Below are 20,616 nucleotides of genomic sequence, written 5' to 3' on the forward strand. Positions count from 1 at the left end.
TTTGTAATTTTTCCAAGGGTGTCTTTTGCTTTGTAGTTCATGCGGTTGCCTAAAAAATTTAATGTGCACCTCTGCCAAAAAGTGCCTTTTGTCCTCACCTCTTTTCAGACTCGGACAAAAAAGATGCACTATTTGGCCTTGATACACAAATAACTATGTGGGTATTATCTGTGATCATCATATAAAAGCAACTTTATTGATGTCAAAGCTCTACTCTAAATTGTCATTTTATCCACCGACAAATTAAAAGAGAGCTCTTATTGGTTCCCAGCCTTTTTTTCTTTTCTGTGTCGGTCGCGCAGTCAGTTTTTGAATTTTAAGTTTTGAGTTAATTGTACTGAGTATAATGCTGTTCGCGCCAGAAACTTCGGTATTTGCCCAGCTTAGTCATTTGTGCATGAGTCATATTTCAATTCTCGGGCCGTGAGTCAAATCTCATTCATTCCACGTCCACCAAAAGACTTTAATAAATTCATTTATTTATTTCTACCGTTTGTTGGGACCAAACACCACCATACACGATTATTTGTTAAATAAAATTTAAGTGAAGTGTGTTTAATCGTTTTAATTCCATTTTAAAATCCTCCGAAAGGTGCGGCCTCTCGTTAGAAAGTAATTAAATTAAATTATGAACAAAACAAAACGTACGATCCATTAACATTTCTTTTCTCATTATTTTTGTTTCGTATTTTTCTACCAAAATTACCATCCGGAGGAATGCGGCCAAACCCACAATACACCAAGTGAGGAGAAAAGTTCAAATCGAGGAAGAGTCAAGGAAGTCGAAACGTTTCAATATTGAGCTAAGAGTTTGTTTTATTATTTTTTTGTAAATTTGATCGGAGATAAAGTATACAGGGTTACTCACATAAGATGAGCCTGACCAGGTAAAAATGCAACCCAAAATACGCTTTACAATCCGAGTAGGTATTCTATTAATTTGAATGGTATATCTGTCATTGCATTTTTGGTTCATATTCAGTATTTGAAAAGGCTTTCGAACGGTGACAGAACCGATATGATCCTACTTACCCATTACTTTTGTGTGATTTTAAACGCTTATTATTCTTATTAAATCATACTTTGTTGAGAGAGGAATTTTTCTGTCAGAACCTGACATTCATTTGGCTGACATTAAAAGCTGTCTATGTTTTATGTGCATTATGATAATGCTGGATAATGTAATAGGGATCGATATTGCTTTGTGAATTGCCTTTTAGGTTGCATTTTTACCTGGTCAGGCTCGTCATCTTACGAGAATACCTGTAGTATTATCGTGGCAAATAAAGGTTTTTATCCACTTAAATGATTACAGTACGCGCCTGCGGCTTGCGCTGCAACCTTCATTTTCGTGGATAAAAACCTACTTTTTTGGTCATGTAATAATATACTAGTATTCTATATAATATATACAGTGAGCGGCAAAAGTATGGAATAAATTCCTTAAAAATTAAACAAAATTTTTTTCAAAAAAATCTTTGGACAGGTCAATTTTAGTTTATAAAAATACATGTTTTAGTACGAAAGAAAATTCCAAGCAGTCATTTGTTTTCGAGTTATGACGTCATCGATAGTTTTTTTAAATGGAAACCCCATATTTTTTTCTTGATTCTGATAGCCCTTTTAATTGTCTAAATGACAGTATAAAAATTTTGTTCTTACATAAGAAAATTTTTGAGAAAAAAAAATAATAAAGTTGGAAAAAATAAATTTTATAACGAACATAAACAAGTCAAAAAATCAAGTAGGTAAATCAAACAGTCAAATGTTACTGTAAATTTCATTCATATGTGTTATTTGTTTTACAAAACGTTTTCAAAAATGACTCATTTAATAGAAACACAACCTACAGAAATTTTAATTTTGATTGGGTGCGGGGATAAAACTAAAATAGGGGGTATTTCTTCATAAACTTGCTTATTGTCAACAAGCTGGGGGATGGCAATTCGAACATTTAATTCCACAATTTTAAGTACTTACTAACACAGTTTTTGACTTGTTTTTGTTCGTTATAAAATTTATTTTTTCCAACTTTATTATTTTTTTTTTCTCAAAAATGTCCTTATGAAAGGTCATAACTCGAAAACAAATGACTGCTTGGAATTTTATTTTATCTTAAAATATGTATTTTTATAAACTAAAATTGACCTGTTCAAAGATTTTTTTGAAAAAAATTTTGTTTAATTTTTAATGAATTTATTCCATACTTTTGCCGCTCACTGTATATACAGTATGAGTCAATTGTGGGGTATTTCTGAACTGGTCTTTGATGCAACCAAAAATACTAATTCCAGCATTCACTAGATCTGTAATTTAAAAAAAAATTAAAACATTAATCCATGATTGCATTGCTTTGAGAATTGTCAACTTTACTTGACAGTTTTGCTAAAACTTGGTTATGAACTGTTATGACTCAAACAATGAGAAAGTGGACATTGTTTCTCATGTACGATGTACGGGGTAGGTACTGTTACGTTATTATTCTCTACCACAACTGGTGAAAATTTAAATTTCCCAACTACTCCGGGGATAATTTAAAATAACGCTTTTCGTGACTGATTGTCTCCAGGTCCGGCACACATACACACTAACGTCTCGAGAGCAAGACCGTAGAAAAGTACAAATGCTGATTTACAAACACGGTGTTATACCTTGGTGTTGGATAGAAACACAGATGATATTAATAACTAAGTTTAATCCTCGTTTCTTAGATATACAGTGAGACAAATTAATGAAATAAAGCCAACCTAGATGCCACTGCGGGCGATACACTGTAGTCTAATAAGGGAGATATTAGAATTTAACTCAAAATGTTACACTGAAAACTAAGTTAAAGCATTGACTCTTCCAAAAAAAAATATGATTAACAATTCAAAAAGTTCAAAAGGTAATGGTAAGAAGTGAAATGAAAGGAAATGAAGTCCAGAAGTGATCCAAAATGATACGCTGATGGCGCTTAAACAACTAGTGATATTCACAAAAAGTGCCGGTACTACCAGGCTAAACTTCTAAATTAATAAGTCACAAATTTAAGATAAAAAAAAATTTTTTACAAAACTTCCCTTACACCGGGCCGGGGATTTGGAATCTAACAGATGAGTCCTGGGAAGAACGGAGCTGGAGGAAGGTCCTCCGAGTCCTTCTTCCGCCGCTGATCAATCACGCCGCCCGTATCCTCGGATAGTCCTCGGGTCCTTCCTCCCCTCGACCCTTCCCAGAGGAAAACGTGAACTGTAAGGCCTTGGGCCCCGGTGAAAAAGTGGAAAAACTACAAAGCAAAGTGATAAGATGATATCAAAAAAAAACGTTGAGACCCAGCGAGCGCGTCGTCTCTGGCGAGGTCACTCCCGGTCTGATAACATGTATTAATGTAAAAGAAATGAGCCAAGATGGCGGACTACAGAAAGAAAGACGCTGGAGGACCTTGCCAGATACGTGTTGCTCCTGGACTCGGGTTCCTCGGCCAGGGACAGTCCTGTGTGAGGTCCTGCTCTCCGGAGGGGTCCTTGGGGATGACGCCGGTCCAACAGGGTGACGAAATTACTCCGCTTGTGCGTAGGGTCGTTGACCCTCGTGAAGGAAGCCTTTATCCGCCGCGGCGTTTCGGTTGGGATTCTTCTAAGATGATTTTCCAGCCGATTCGGTCTTCCTCCACGGGTTCGCCAGCTCCTGTTGCACACTAAAACACCCCCCTTATCTCCCCCTTCGAACACGACACTCACACACGGATCGGTCTTAACCTCTGACCTGCACTAGTCGAGAACCTGTCGAGAACCTGTCGAGAACCTCTTTCATGGCGTCGGTTCCACCTTTATATCTTTTTCCCCTCCTCTCGCCGACTTGACGCGGCCGGTACCGGAAGTCGGGGTCCGAGAGCCCGTTCTGGAATGTTCTAGAACGTTCTCGCCTTTACGATTTACCGCGAAATTTAAATCGTAACAGTACCTATGTCGTAAAAATGCCATGGTCGCTGCAGATCTGTATCTACAGAAGTATAAAAATTTCAGCCACACTTTTGCTTATTTAAATTTTTTACAAAATGAGTTAGCCCTTATTATTGGAACAGTTGGATGTGAATAAATGAACAAGACAACAACGTAAAGGGGTTCTAGCAGCGCCTTTAGATTTTTTTCTTGCGGGAAAGAGTCTACCAAAGACCTGTACTTACGATTGATGAACTCAACGAAGTCGTGATGGGTGCATGCCCATAATGCCAGAGACATTAAACAACAACGTTCTAAGGTCCTCTTTAAACAGGGTTGACGCGTGTTTACTCCAAAATGGAATGCATGTTGAACAATTTTTACGTTAGTTTTCTTTTTACGTTGTCATTTTGCTGATTAAATTTCCCACATTGTCATTTTGACGTTTGTAGCCAAAAACGCAATTTTGATTCAATTTATTATTTATATCAAACACAGTATCAAGCGGTAAGTGGAATTAGTATTTTTGGTTATTTCTAAGAAAATTTCAGAAATACCCCACAATTGACTCATACTGTATATCAATAATTCCTTAGTTACGATAATCATTATGACGCTCATAATTCCTATGGCCCCTACAACTACGTTATGGTACCGACATCGTGGCCCAAACATGACATTTAAAAGTAACCAGCAGTGTATAGTTGGTTGCATATATGTGCATTAAAAAAAAAATTATTATGGCCTCTACAACTATGGTGTATGTAAATAAACCAATTCTTTTTATTCATAGAGACACTACCATAACAAGTACTTGCCTTAATAGTTGTTGTTTGTTTCTGTAAGTTTCTTTATGTGGTCTTACATATTAGTTCTAACACTTCTAACCACTTAGCACGACGCTCAGGAATTTTCGGGATTCTGTATAAGCTAAATCCCTTCTCATTTCTATTTTTGCAACTAGTAATGAAATAACTGGGCATTTTTATTTACAATGAGTGGTTTTACATATTACAATAATTATTTTACAACGCAATGACAGTATGAAGTGACAGAACAAGCAACGAATTGTAAATTATAGCCGGCTTTGTTGATGACATATAGTGACAGGATAGTGACTTCAGCGTTACCAACCATATTCTGGGCCAGCCAGATGTCGGTACGATAACGTAGTTGTAGGGGCCATAATAATTCCGTTGGGAGTTATACTAGGGAATTATGAATTCTGAACTCCCCCCAATACGTAGTGTCAGTAAAATCAACAAAAAATAAAGCGACAGTTCTGGAATTTACCACTAAAATTGTTTTCCACATTGCTAAAATTGAATAACTTTTCCATTGAAGTGCTGTTAGTACTCATGATTGTGCTTAAACATGACGTTGCGTCGTTCTCTTTTCGTCTGACATGACATAACAGTTCACCCCATTTAACCAACATTTTTTTTTGTATTTGATTTTATTGATATGAAATAATTTTTTTATGAAACAGGTAAATTACAGGGTCAGTAACGACCTGGGGCAACTTACTCGGATAGTAACTCGTTGCCCTTAGTCGTTCTAACATTCTTACGTTTTAAAACGTTCGAATAAAAAAGTAACATGATTTTAGGATATTGCATCAACTGACAACATTCTCAAATGTCTTTTTGAAAGCATCGTTAGATGTAGTTACCATAATTAGAATAAAGATGAACGCACAATGGCGGACAAAAATTTTCGTCCACCACTGTCATTCCACTCACGTTTACTGTAAAGCAGCCTTTAGAGACGAATAACCTCACTTCACATGTTGACCTGTGTCATTTTAATTTGCACAGTGCACAGTGACGTATTTGTAAACGCTCGCAGCTGACGTAATAGAACAAAATTCAAAAAAATTACATGCGATAATTATAGAGGTATACGTTCAAATTTAATGAAAACGGTCGAATTTCGACCGTTGGGCAACCTCTAGTGGAGGGTAATTTATCGTATTGTATAATAATTTAGATGTAAATATTGTAGGTATAACAATCCACATAAAACACACTTTATTCATAATAAAACTAATGTTTGTTTGAAATACAAAATATGTTTTCTTCTACTAAAGGATTTATTATTTTGTCACACTCCATAATTATGATTATACCAAAAACTACCAGCAACTTTTTTTCGAACCCTTTTAATTATTACAAAAAATTTTGATTAAAATTTTATTTAATGGTATATAATACACCAAAATGGAGATTACATCCCGCGCGAGGGATGTAAGGCGCGAAGGCTATAAGGGACTTCTCTACCGTGGTTTATATACTATTTTTTTCACTACTAGATACGTTAAAACTCTTTCTGATAATAATTATTAATAAAATCATTTTGTCGGATGCGACGATCGGATCATTTCTAAACAATTGTTATGAAAATCGTCTACGTTAACCAATGAAAGGAGCGACAATCTTTCGTTGCTAGGTGACGGTTGTTTATTAATTTATTATTAATCTCGGGTTAATAATGAAAAATTATTAACCAGTAGAAGAGAAATTCTACTTCTGAGACAAGTAGTGAAAAAAATGATTGTTTTTGAATTCACGTTATTTATACATTGCGGTACATAAAACTCCTTATCACTATGATTCCTGAGTTATCATTGCTTACTGTTAGCATATTACATAAATAGAAAACCTTCATAAAGCTCCTAAACGAGAATACTTGTCCATAAATGACGAAGTCATAAAAATAAAAATGTATCTTTAGCATAACTTAGTGATGTAAACTAGGCAAAAATGAATAGGGAATTTTTCAATTTTTGATTTTTTTGTTAATACAGTTTAAAATGTATAATGAAATGTGTTAGAAATAAATAAATATACACATTAAATGTAATGTTTCAAGTACCTGTGACATTTTAAATTTATCAAGTGTTTAAGAATACCTGGGAGGATTGGGGCAATTATTTTTCTAAGAAAAAAATGTGGAATTCCCTATTCATTTTTGCCTAGTTTATTACGTATGCAGAGCAGTATATAAGTCGGTAACGTTTGTTTCTGAACAACTCAGTGACACCAAAGAAGTAAGTAAGCAGTAAGCACTGACTAAACGACAATGCCGAAAAAAGGAATCGTGATGACTCTCCTCGTTCTGGCTGTCTATTTCGTATTGAACGTTTCTGCTGGAAAGAGTAAGCTATTTTTTGTATAACCATATCAGACTTTTTTAAAGTTTTGCATTTTTTTATTTAGCTAAAGCGAACTATGGCTATTAAGACAAGTGTTTTATAGACGATTTAAAAATCGAGGTCGTCATTTAAATCAGAGCGACCGCAGGGAGCGAGGATTTAATAGACCGAGATTTTTATAGCTATTAAGACAACAAGGAACAAGGGTTTTATAGACGATTTAAAAATCGAGATCGTAGTTTAAATCAGAGCGACCACAGGGAACGAGGATTTAATAGATCGAGATTTTTAAACTATAAAACACGCGTTGTCTTCAAGATTTTTTCTAACACTAACATCTTATCAGAAATTTTAATAAATTCAGAAATTATTCGAGGCGCGTCACAATACACAAAATGCGGAGGTTGCCGTGGGTACTATGGTAATAATATCAACAAATTTGGAAAAAAACAATTTTCATCGTTGAAATGTGCCAAAACGTTCCAGAAGAAATAAGAAAAAAGGGGCAATTTGTTACCAATGAAGTGTAAAAGTACATACGAAAAGGTGTATGTTTCGTTTCAAGGCCGGAACAATAAAAAAAAGCATCACGGAGGTAACGGAAAATGTCATTTTGGCTTTTCTTGATATGGGGTAAGCGTGTAGAACTTCATTAAAACTTAATTCACACTACGGCAAGAATCATTTGAAGAAAATGTAAAGATTGCCATTTTCGATGGCCGGGCACTTGCATTGGATGAAACAGCAGAAGTTAAAGAAGAAGATGTTAGGAACAAGAGCACGAAGCTAATATGGCAATTCCAATTCAATAATTGTACTTTTCACTTTTGTGATAATTACTGTAGAAATGATGAATAAAATGTTACTTGAATGATGTGTGTGAGCGTATTTTATGACTCTATAAGATACGTTGCTATTGACGACGTGTCTTATAGAGACAAGCGTATTTTATGGGAAACATAAGGTGTGAGCTCAAATGCACCATGGAAACAGTATAAGATATTAGTGTTAGAAAAAACTATAAAACATTATAAAACAAGTAAGAGCTTATACAGTGCATTTTTTTTAACTGTTGCCATAGGGAATTGCATGGTAAAAGTTATACCCCCTGTTAACTTTTGTTCTGATGAAAATATTCAAACCATTTTTGGAACAAGGTTTGAAGATTTTTTAAACTATCGGACAGAATACAATTCAATATCCTAAACTGTCGAAAAAGTTGTGAAAAAAATATTTTCTAGCGCGCCGGAATGATGGTACGTCGAGCGGCTGCCAGAATAGCGTCCCTGTCGGCTCAACCAGCCAGCACCTGACCATCTCCACTTTTGACTTTTGTCACTTTCATTTAAAAAATAAATAGCGAGATCTCCCCGAGGCTATGATTAAAATAAATAACAAAATAAAATATAAAATCAAATTTTTGTTCCCATATCATCTACTACGTTTTTGTCAAATAATAAAATCATTATATTAAGTATAACATAATTACATAAACATTTTTGTTTTATAATACAAAAATTTCCGATAATATTGCGGAATCTGGAAAAGTGCCCCGAATGCTTGCAGCGTTTCCACGTTGAATGGCAAGGGAAATCCTCTCGAAAAGGAATTTCTTTGATTTTGAATCGCCTGATTCCGCGATAAGTCGGTTTCCGATGACATTAATGAAATCGATGGCTTCTTTGCACCAAGGGCCTAAGGTTTCAAATGCTAAACCTTTAAACACGTAGTTTGACGAAATGATTGAACTATATTTGCTATGTTTGCGTTTGCAAGCCATTTCAGCGGCAAAACCTGAGACTTCAGATGATTTCAATACGTAACTGTCTGCAAGTGTATCTACAACAGTAACGTCCCAAACCAAAGGTTGACCTTTAATCCACGGTACTAAAGTCATCCCATCTGGGCGTTTTCCGTCATCCCGAGACAGTCCGTTTGGTTCTAAAGTTGAATTCACATGAATTGAAGTTAAAGACCGATTGATAATGGAATTAATTTCAGTGTGTCTTGAAAATCTACCACTGCTTTTGAAACAACTTAGACCGTGGGTGCCAATTTCGTCAACTTTCGCATTGCATTTGCAAATATGAGGTGTACAAAGATTACAACCCAATCTTAAACCAATACAAACTTGGAAGGAAGTGTTATCTAAAAGAGTACCAATATTAGGAGAAGGTATTGCATGTAACCAAGATCCTGATTCTCTGCATTGCAAAGCTTTAAAACGAGCCAAGTCTCTAGGTGAATTAAAGATTAAGTCATTGGCAATTATTCCTTTGATATTAATATTATCCCAATTCTTCTGAAATTGTGGAATTGTTGGTATTTCGTTCTCATTTGCTACACCCCAGGCTGCTAAAGCTTCATCATAATGGTGAATATTAAGCTCATTATCCTTTGAGTTTAGTAATAAAGAAACAAGCTTTTTAACCCCATTAATTGAAGATAGGAAAGCAGGGAGGCAAATATCGGAAATGCGACGAATTCCCAGACCACCAAATCTAATCGGTAAAGTGGACTGACGCCATTGTAAATCAGTTAAACGTAAATTAAGTATTCTCTCTAAACAAGACTTTAAAGAAGAATCAATTGAATTAACATAATTAGAAAATTTCCAAAATGGAGTTGTTCTTAATAAAAAATTAAATTTTGGTATGAAAAGACAGTTTTTGATTAAAGTATAAGCCACGTGTCTGTTAAGGAGTTCAGCTTTGTTTAAAAGATTTTCAACTGTAATTATAGTTTTTTCGACGGTGTTTTTGAAACCTTGGTCAAAGATTGGAGAGCCTAAAAGAGATAAACTTTCTCGGTCACAGATTTTAATGCCTGGTGCTAAATTTTGAAATTCCTTTATGACTTTTAAATCTGTGTCTCCAGAACAGCAAAAGATCTCGCATTTGTTAAAGTTTAATTCAAGGCCAATTTCCTGAGATAAATTTATAACTTTCTTAAAGTCGGATAAAACTACTTCTGGGTAATCCGCTAAGGTTCCATCATCTAAATACCATATATTCATTTGAGAATCCAAAGATAAAATAATTGGTTGAATGGCAAGACTAAAAATCATGGGACCGCAGGGATCTCCTTGCTGAGCTCCAACAGAAGAAGAAATTAAATGATTACCGAAAAATAAAGTTGAAGGATTTCTATAGCATTGATAAAGATAAGGGTACAGAAGTGGGGTATGATATTGGACTTCTTTCAGAATACAATCCCGTTCGACTGAGTTAAAGGCATTTTTGAAATCTAATTTAAGAAGAACTTTGCCACGGTTTTGATCGTTATTAACAAAGGTTCGTGTGGTATGAATTGCTGCTTCGCATCCTAGTTTAGTTGCAACTCCAAGTTGGTGTGGAGATAAATACGAATTTACAATATTTCGACTTTGAAAACAGGCTAGCTTTGAGGTCAATCTTCGCAAACAGTTTCCGATAGAGATCGGTCTAATTCCTCCATCTTTTTTGTCAAATTATTTACGTTCATTAATTTCAATTTTGAAGAGTAAAATTAGTAAAATAAAACTGCTTGTCGTTGTTCAAACAATATGCATTACGTAGTCTTATTAATGATCTATTACAAAAATAAAAATTAGCACCAAACCTGCAGTGGATCATAAGTTAACAGAGGATATTATTTTTACCATTCAATTATGTAATTCCCAATGGCAACAGTAAAAAAACGCATAAGAGGTCAACCAGAAACTGTGGAGAAATTAAGGGCAAGAATAACTGAAGCTTGGAATTCCATTACAGTGCGACATTTACAAAACACGCAAAGAAATTTTCAAGATCGCGTGGGACATTGTCCAGCAGTCGAAGGAAAACACTTTGAACAATTCCTTTGACAATTTCTGTTAATTTCTTGAGTTACTTGTGCGTTAACGTTTTTACATTTTGTTTTTTTTTTTAACAAATAAATGTTTAGATGTTCTGCCATCCAAAAGCTAATTTAATCATAGCCTCGAGGAGATCTCGCTATTTTTTAAATGAAAGTGACAAAAGTCAAAAGTGGAGATGGTCAGGTGCTGGTTGAGCCGACAGGAACGCTATTCTGGCGGCCGCTCGACGTACTATTATTCTGGCGCGCTAGAAAATATTTTTTTCACAACTTTTTAGACAGTTTAGGATATTGAACTGTTATCTATCCGATAGTTTAAAAAATTTTCAAACTTTGTTCCAAAAATGGTTTGAATATTTTCATCAGAACAAAAGTTAACAGGGGGTATAAATTTTACCATACAATTCCCTATGGCAACAGTTAAAAAAATGCACTGTATTAATAATATAATTACCTAAACATTTTGTTTTATAATACAAAAATTTCCGATAATATTGCGGAATCTGGAAAAGTGCCCCGAATGCTTGCAGCGTTTCGACGTTGAATGGCAAGGGAAATCATCTCGAAAAGGAATTTCTTTGATTTTGAATCGCCTGATTCCGCGATAAGTCGGTTTCCGATTACATTAATGAAATCGATGGCTTCTTTGCACCAAGGGCCTAAGGTTTCAAATGCTAAACCTTTAAACACGTAGTTTGACGAAATGATTGAACTATATTTGCTATGTTTGCGTTTGCAAGCCATTTCAGCCGCAAAACCTGAGATTTCAGATGATTTCAATACGTAACTGTCTGCAAGTGTATCTACAACAGTAACGTCCCAAACCAAAGGTTGACCTTTAATCCACGGTACAAAAGTCATCCCATCTGGGCGTTTTCCGTCATCCCGAGACAGTCCGTTTGGTTCTAAAGTTGAATTCACATGAATTGAAGTTAAAGACCGGTTGATAATGGAATTAATTTCAGTGTGTCTTGAAAATCTACCACTGCTTTTGAAACAACTTAGACCGTGGGTGCAAATTTCATCAACTTTCGCATTGCATTTGCAAATATGAGGTGTACAAAGATTACAACCCAATCTTAAACCAATACAAGCTTGGAAGGAAGTGTTATCTAAAAGAGTACCAATATTAGGAGAAGGTATTGCATGTAACCAAGATCCTGATTCTCTGCATTGCAAAGCTTTAAAACGAGCCAAGTCTCTAGGTGAATTAAAGATTAAGTCATTGGCAATTATTCCTTTGATATTAATATTATCCCAATTCTTCTGAAATTGTGGAATTGTTGGTATTTCGTTCTCATTTGCTACACCCCAGACTGCTAAAGCTTCATCATAATGGTGAATATTAAGCTCATTATCCTTTGAGTTTAGTAATAAAGAAACAAGCTTTTTAACCCCATTAATTGAAGATAGGAAAGCAGGGAGGCAAATATCGGAAATGCGACGAATTCCCAGACCACCAAATCTAATCGGTAAAGTGGACTGATGCCATTGTAAATCAGTTAAACGTAAATTCAGTATTGTAACCTTTCGACTTCCTTAACTTTTCCTCGATGATTTTTTTTCTTCCTCATTTTGTGTATTGTTGGTTGCCGCATTCCCTCGGATGAAATTTTGTGGAAAAATACGAAACAAAAATAATGAGAAAAGAAATATTTATGGATCGTACGTTGTGTTTTATTTTTCATTTTGTTTAATTAGGCTCTAACGAAAGGCCGTACTTTGGAAGGTTCTCAAAGATGAAATTAAAACGATTGCGCACACTTCACTTAAATTCTATTTAACAAATAATCGAGTGTGGTGGTGTTTGATCCCAACAAATGATAGAAATAAATAAATGGATTTAATAACAGAATTTGGTGGAAATTTGACCCAATGAGATTTGACTCGCGCCCCTCGAATTGAGATCTGACCCATGAATAAATGACTAAGCTGGGCAAATAAAGGAGTTTATGGCGCGAACAGCATTATACGAGTTTGAGATGCGAACTATGTGATCCGATTTAGATTTGACTTGTTTCTCCCATTAAATTGAACCCGACGCGATGTCCTGGAATCTCATAGATCACCCCGGTCTACTCCGGTGGTCGAAAATAAAAGGGAAAAAAGGTTCTAACAGGGCCAAAGGGTACCTCTCTTCACGTGTCAGCTGGCCTAGTTTAGTCACTGTCCCGTTTACGGGTGACATGGCGATTTGTGCACTTATGCCGGACCACAGCTAATTGAGTGCGACGGACACTGGCGGTAGCTTCCCGAACTCGAGAATCCAAGACATAAATAATGAATCGAAATGTTTTGTAATAATTACATAATGGTCCCCCTTGACAAGAGCACGTTTCCCCAATCGGTAAATGCAAGAAGATCACATACTTCGCGATAAGGAATTTAATTCAAGATTCTAATGAGTCACGTGGTCATCAAAAGCTCAAAGAAAATAATATAATCTTTACTTTAGAACGATAAAGAACGAAATGCTGTTTTACTAATTAAATCGCGACTACAAATAATGTACAAGAATTAGAGATAATTTACCTTGTGAATGTAAAGAACGTGGTCACAAAATGGCTGCTGGAAGTACTGAACGTACCTCCGGCTACTTTGGAGATCAAACCCCGAGTGAATCAAAAAAGCCTTGTTTCCCGTCCCGCAATCGGTTTTATCATTTCTGGCGCATCCCCCTTTCGCAACCTCTACTTGACCAAAGTGACCAATCAGCTCGGTTCTACTTTACGCCGACCGCGACACCCTTTCGATATCTCTAGAACTTTTGAAATTACAGTTTCCGTTTTTCCACCATCATTTTAAATGTTTAAATTTACACTTTTGTTAGGACCAAACCGTATGTACATAATTTGTTGGTGAATTAGAACTCTGAAAAAGAACACTAAATTACTGACTCTATACAATAATAAATCTCAACATCAAGAAACAAACACAATCTAAAAAATGGAACAAACAGAATTAACAGGAACACTGAATTACCGACTCTATACAATAACAAAAATCAGAACCAAGAATCAAACATAATTAAAATGAAATAAACATAATTAAAATGAGACAAACAGAATTAAAATGAAACAAACGTAATTAAAATGAATCAAACATAATTAAAATGAAACAAACAGAATTACAATGAAACAAATTAACCTTATTTTGAAACCTAAATTGGGCTTGAAACGCTGTTACGTAATTGTCATGTCATGCAACTAAATTCCGTTGATCTGCTACTTCTAAAAATTGTTCTACATTGGTTTGATTCCCCAAAACCGTTCTAATTAATAATTACTTCGTAAATTTCATTCTCTCTCTCTCACTCACACGTCTGATTTCTACGACTACCTGGCTTTACCGTTACCGGGTCCTCTCTGTTTTCTACCGACTCCCTTTCTACTTTGCTTTGTTACTTTTCTAACTAAAAGTGCAAACGATTCTAGTTATTTTCTACGATAAAGCGCTCTGTTTTTTAATTTGCAATTCTCGCCCTTTAATTACAAATATGCCACAAATTTGAGAATGCTAAAAATAGTATATTATATATTGAGGGAGAGAAATGCATGATTTTTCCTAAAGTGCAGTTTGTAGCCAGAGGGCGAAGCCCGAGGGCTACAAAGCACCGAGGGAAAAATGAGCATTCTCTCCAGAAGTATATATACTATTTTTTTCACGGTAGGGAGTAGAAACAGCACAAAAATCTCAAATTTTAAGAATAAAAAAATGATGACAAATGAGTTGTCATCTTTCGATGAATTTAATGGAATTAGTAGTTGCCTTGACAACACAATTAGATTTTTGTCACAACAGTCAAAAAAAAATGAAAACTCCCATTAGATTTTTGTCACAACTGTCAAAAAAATGAAAACTCCCTAGGGAGCAAATATTTGCTCTACTTCTGTCACGATGTTGACATCCGAAAAGTTGATATCTACTCCCGATCGTGAAAAAAAGTAAATTAACCTAATGAACATTAATTTTGTTGTTCTCTCAATTTGAAACCTGCTAACATCAAATTCATTAATTCAATTATCCCCTGATTTTAACTGGACTCCCCAAATTGTCGAACGAGTAAATTTTGCAATGTTTCTTTTCCCATAAAAACTGTCATCTTTGTGTTGTGTTCGGACAGGACGTGTACCTGCATTTTCAAAGAAAGGTGGGCAGATTTCACTTGAGGAATGTGGTGCCGACACGGCTTCAATAAAATTTACAACTGACCAGCATTTCCGTCGCAAATGAACGGTATTTAAAATATTTCGTTGAAATTATTTTAAAATTTAAAATTCTTAATTTATCGAACCTATTCGGACCGTTACAGACGCCCCCTGGTTTCCGGTAGATCCCTGAAGATGACGGAAAGCATCTTGTGGAGTGTCCGAATCCTCTGTTGGTCGTTGGCGCTTCCTCGAATTTGCCGTGTTTTTTTTTTGTCTCTGCAGATTACTGCATTTTTTTGTAATGACTGATACTTCCGTAAACAGTGAGTGGTATGAATAAAAAGAATTATTCGCTCTTACTTCGAGCAAAAGCTTCGAGAGTAGAGTATTTCCTTCACCTTTTACTTCAAATATAAGCAAACACTTCAGTTTGAAGCATTCGCTTCAGATTATACTTTAATTACCATTGTACATAGGCGCATAACCTGAGTCCGATTCGAGCAGTCGAAGCGAGCGGACCTGTTTTACGGCGCGCGATAAGATAAGCGGCAAGTAAAAACGAGGTAGAATGAAAAAAGTGATAGTGAGAGCGAGAGAGACGAAGATCACAAAAGGAAAAGAGAAGAAGGACGAGAATCAGAAGAGAGGATTAACCCATTTCGGAAAAGTAAAAAAGTGGAAAGATCACCGGTTAAAAAGGCAATGGATAAGGAAATGAAAAAAATGTTGGAAAAAATTATGGAGGATGTAGGGGAGATAAAGGAAGAGAATCGGAAGATGAGCCGGGAATTGGAACAATTGAAAAGTATGATGCGTGAAAAGGAAGAAAAATGGGAAAGAGAAAAGATGGACCTAAAAGAAAAAATGAAAAAATTGGAGGAGAAAATGGAAGAGCAGGAAAAAAGAGTGAGAAAAAAGAATATTGTCGTAACGGGACTGGACGAAGAGGAATGTGAGAACGAGAAGAAACTGGAAAAATGGATGAAGGCAGAATTAGAGGTCGAAGTAAGGGTGAAAGAGATGTATAAAATAAATGGAGGAAAAATGATTGTGGCGGAACTTGAGAGCTGGGGGGAAAAACGGAAAGTAATGGAAAATAAGAGGAAACTAAAAGAAAAAAAAGGAAAGAGTGTATACATAGAAGATGATCTGACGAAGAAGGAAAGAGACATACAGAAAGAATTAAGAACGCTAGCCAAAGAAGAGCGACAAAAAGGACTGCGGGTGAAAGTGGGTTATAAAAAGATATGGATAGAGGGAAAAGGTTTTAGGTGGGACGAAGAAAATTTTGCAATAAGAGCGCAAGAAAAAGACGACAGGGCAGAAAAGGGAAAACGAACATGCAGAGGAATAAGGGAGAAAACGAGCAAATAAGAATAGTATTCTGGAATGTAGCGGGAATAAAAAACAAAGAAGATGAGTTTTGGAAGTATTTGGAAGAATTTGACGTAGTGGGATTGGTAGAAACGTGCGTGGAAGCAAAGGGATGGGAAAGATTGGAAAGGAGAATGCCGAGAGAGTTTGAGGGGAAGTGTCAATATGCAGAGAGGGAAAGCAAGAAAGGGAGAGCGAAAGGTGGGATAATAATGGGTGTGAAAAAGGGACTGGAAGAAGAAAACGGATCTGAAGCAAAAGAAGAAAGAGGGTTTATGGAAAGAACGGTGAAAAGAAAACAGAGAAAATGGAGAATTGTAACAATATACAGCAGAAGTATGAAAGAAACGAAGAGAATAATAGAAGAGCGAGTAAAAGAGCAGGAAGAAGGAACTCTGTTGATTAGGAAGACGGATGGAAGAAGAACAAGCAACAATAGAAAAAAGACCAACAAAAGACGGAATAGAAAACGCAGAAGGGAGAGAACTGGTTAGCTTAGTAGAAAAAAGAGGGTGGGACGTACTTAATGGAAACTGCATAGGAGATGAGAAAGGGGAGTACACGTATATTGGATCGAGAGGAGAGACAGTTATTGATTATGTTATGGTGAATGAAGAAGCATGGGATGAAATAGAAGAATTTAAGGTGGGAGAAAGAGTGGAGTCGGATCATATGCCATTGGAAGTGAGGACAAAAGGAAGAGAGCAAGAGAGAGGAAGTATGAAGGATGTTAAAAGAAAAATTGTGAAGAATATTTGGACGGAAGAAGGAAAAGAAAAGTATACAGCAAGACTTAGGGAGGCAAAATACGAAGAAGAAGAAATAAACGAAAAAGTGAGGGAGCTGAACGAGAACGTAAAAAATGCAACAAAAAAAAAAGAGATAGAGATAAGAGAGAAGATGGGGCTGTGGAAAAACGAGTGGTGGGATAAAGAATGCAGGGAAGGGAAGCAAGCCGCAAGAAAGAAACTAAGAAATTGGAAAAAAGAAAAAGCAACGAAGGAAGAGTACAAGAGAGCACGCAAGAGGTACAAATTAGTATGCAAAGAGAAGAAGGAAAAGAAACGGATGGAAGAAGAAATGAAGATGAAGGGTATAAAGACGGAAGAAGAGGTGTGGAGATACATAAATAGGGAAAGAAAGAAAAAAGGAGAAATAGTGAGTGACAGAATTACCATGGAGGAATGGGGAAAGTACTTCAGTGAGTTGTTGGGGAAAACAGATAAGAAAAGGAAAAGAGACAACACAGAGTGGGAGAAATAGAAGAGATAACAAGAGAAGAATTAGAGCAACAACTGAGAAAACTGAAAAGGAAAAAGGCACCGGGGATGGACGGTATACAGAACAAATCGTGGATATATGGAACTGAAAGGGAAGTTGATAGGTTGTTAGAGATAATGAATGGAATGTGGAAGGGAGAGGGCTTCCCCCAGGAGTGGAAGGAGGGGATAATATGCCCCATATATAAGAAAGGAGAAAAGGATACAGCCAGCAATTACAGGGGGATCACGCTACTTAATACGGCATATAAGGTATACGCGATGATTTTGGAAGAGAGACTGATGAAGGAAATGAATGAGCGGGGTGTGTTACCAGACGGGCAGGCGGGATTTAGGAAAGGTATATGCATTTTTTGTAGACCTGAAGGCGGCTTTTGATAATGTGGAAAGAGACTTACTGTGGGAATACTTGAGAAAGAAAGGGATAAATGAGCATCTGGTAACAAAAATAGAAGAGATATATGAAGAGACGATAAGTAGAGTGAGAGTGGATGGAAGAGTGAGTGAATGTTTCAAGACGTATAAGGGAGTAAGACAAGGTTGCCCACTAAGCCCCAGCCTGTTTGCAGCGTTTATTGGAGATATAGAGGAGATGTTCAGGAAGGGGCAGGCAGGGGGGGTTGTGGTGGGCAAAGAAAAAGTGTGGTCTTTGGCATACGCGGATGATTTAGTGGTGCTAGCGAGAGAGGAGAAAGGTATGAAAGAAATGTTGGGAAGCATGGAGAAATATATGAGGAGGAAAAAGTTGACGGTGAATGTAGAGAAATCCAAGATGATGGTGTTTAGAAAGGGGGGTGGTAGGAGAAAAATAAATGAGTGGAGATGGGAAAAAGATAAGAATTTAAGTATTTAGGTTATGTGATGAATAAAAGAAACACAGCAGCAGCACATGTGAGAGAGTTAGTGAAAAAAGCAAATAAGATAATAGGAGCGGTATGGGGGATAGGAGAGAGAAAATTTGGACATGACTTTAGAAGGAGAATAGTGATGTTTGATAGTCTGGTGAAAAGCGTGATGATGTATGGAGCGGAAATATGGGGATGGAGAGAGCAAGAAGGGTTGGAAGGGGTGCAAGGAAAATATTTGAAATGGGTGCTAGGAGTAGATAGAGAGACACCTGGATATACAGGTGTCCCAGAACTCGCGCGTCAGCCGTTAACTGCTAATTTTAATATTTAATCCGACAAGGATTCTACAAGAAAAAACGTCAAAAGCATGTTAGTTTTGAAATGAAAACGATTTTAAGATAACCAATCACACACGCCTTCCTGAAGGTAACTCTACTAAATGTATGCGTTTCCCAGGAAATGACTTTAGATGTTGCTGCTAAAAAACAGTGATGAAATGTTTGGACAACTTTTATTAAATTCTGTCACTTTGACATTTAACAGAAAACGGAAACAACATTAAACGAAAAGTACATTTTTAAAGTAAATGTTCAAATTGTGGACTTTCTCCGACCATACGTGAAGATTGTGACTATTAAAAGTCCCTTTGCGGCAAAAATAGGATTCATTCGTAAGTAACACATTTGCAAGAAAGCCTGGATTCTCTTCGTGTTCCTGGAGTTCCAATCGAGGTGCATAATCTTCGGATAATAGATGTTGAACTTTGGTGTAATGATTCGGGTGCATGTGGTTACCTTTTAAAATGTTTTGAACAGTATTTTTTGATTGATTCAGGATGTCGGTCACATTTCTAATACCGTGTGAGCAACAAGTACTGATTGAGTTGGCAATAAATTCTGGTGATTTTTGGTGACTTTTATGTCATGTTCCAACGAGAAAACCATTTTATTAATAAAAGATTACAAAAACCAAGACGTTTAAATTTGAAATGTATACCAGCTGTCAATAATGTCAATAAAACAAACCGAAATAGGTACAATTCACTGTCTTGAAAATTTTACGTAAAATTTTTTTTTGCCAACTGAAACAGTTATTGTTGCTCACCCTGTACTTCTCGTTCCATCTTCCGTAAATGATTGAAGTACGACTCCTTCCGTATCAGGAGTGCGAACCGTGCGGTCAACACCATCAACTCGTTTTCTATCGGGGACCAAAAAACCAATGGTTCTTGTTCTGTCCACTAAACCTAAAAATACGTCCGAACTAGGATGCCGATGTGGAAAGCGTTCACGATACAACCTTGCGGCCGCTTTAGAATTCCTGCTACTTTCCCCGTAGATTATCATCATTTCGGTGTATTCTTCGGAAGTGAATATTTCTTACTGTGTTGCTGTCCAAAAATCGACACTTTTCAAATGTACTGATTAATGTCACTTTGACGTTAGTATAAAACGTTCGCATAGTTGACCAGACAAATATTGACTTTTTAACATTAATTTTGTTACCTGGTAACAACAGTACACGGAATAATTCACCTGATATACTTTACTAATCATTCTTCTGTGATTGGCTATCTTAAAATTGCTGTAATTTAAAAACTAAATGGTTTAACACAAAAAATCTTGAAAATCCTATATCAGATGGAAGAACAGAATTTGTGGTTTACGGCTGACGCGCGAGTTCTGGGACACCCGATATAGTGATGGAGGAAACAAAAAGGGATGGAATAAGAATAGAAGCAGGAAAGAGAGCAATAAGATTTGGGGAGAGAGTGATAGAGAGAGGAGAGTGTAGAATTTTGCAAGAGTGTCTGAAAGAAAAAAGAAAAGAAATAGGAAAAGGGGTATGGAAAGAGAGGGAGGCATATTGCGAAAGAAATGGGTATGCAGGAGCGGAGATAGAAAGAATGCGAGAGGGAGGCAGAGCAATGACAGATAAATTGGTGCAGAGAGACAGAGATGTGCAAGTGCAGGAAAGAAGAACGAGAATTAGGGAATCTAGGTACAATGAAAAGTATGAAAAAATAATAACGGAAGAACTACCAAAGTA

General features: G+C 36.3%; 1 protein-coding gene across 1 annotated transcript; it reads left to right on the forward strand.

The window, feature by feature from the left end:
- The first annotated feature begins 15,767 nt into the window (after positions 1-15,767).
- LOC138128315 (golgin subfamily A member 6-like protein 22) lies at positions 15,768-16,439 on the forward strand. The gene has a single exon (XM_069044527.1). The coding sequence runs from the start codon at positions 15,768-15,770 to the stop codon at positions 16,437-16,439; it is 672 nt and encodes a 223-aa protein (XP_068900628.1).
- Positions 16,440-20,616: the final 4,177 nt, after the last annotated feature.

Source organism: Tenebrio molitor, chromosome 4, assembly GCF_963966145.1.
Source record: "Tenebrio molitor chromosome 4, icTenMoli1.1, whole genome shotgun sequence".
Classification (NCBI taxonomy): Eukaryota; Metazoa; Arthropoda; class Insecta; order Coleoptera; family Tenebrionidae; genus Tenebrio; species Tenebrio molitor.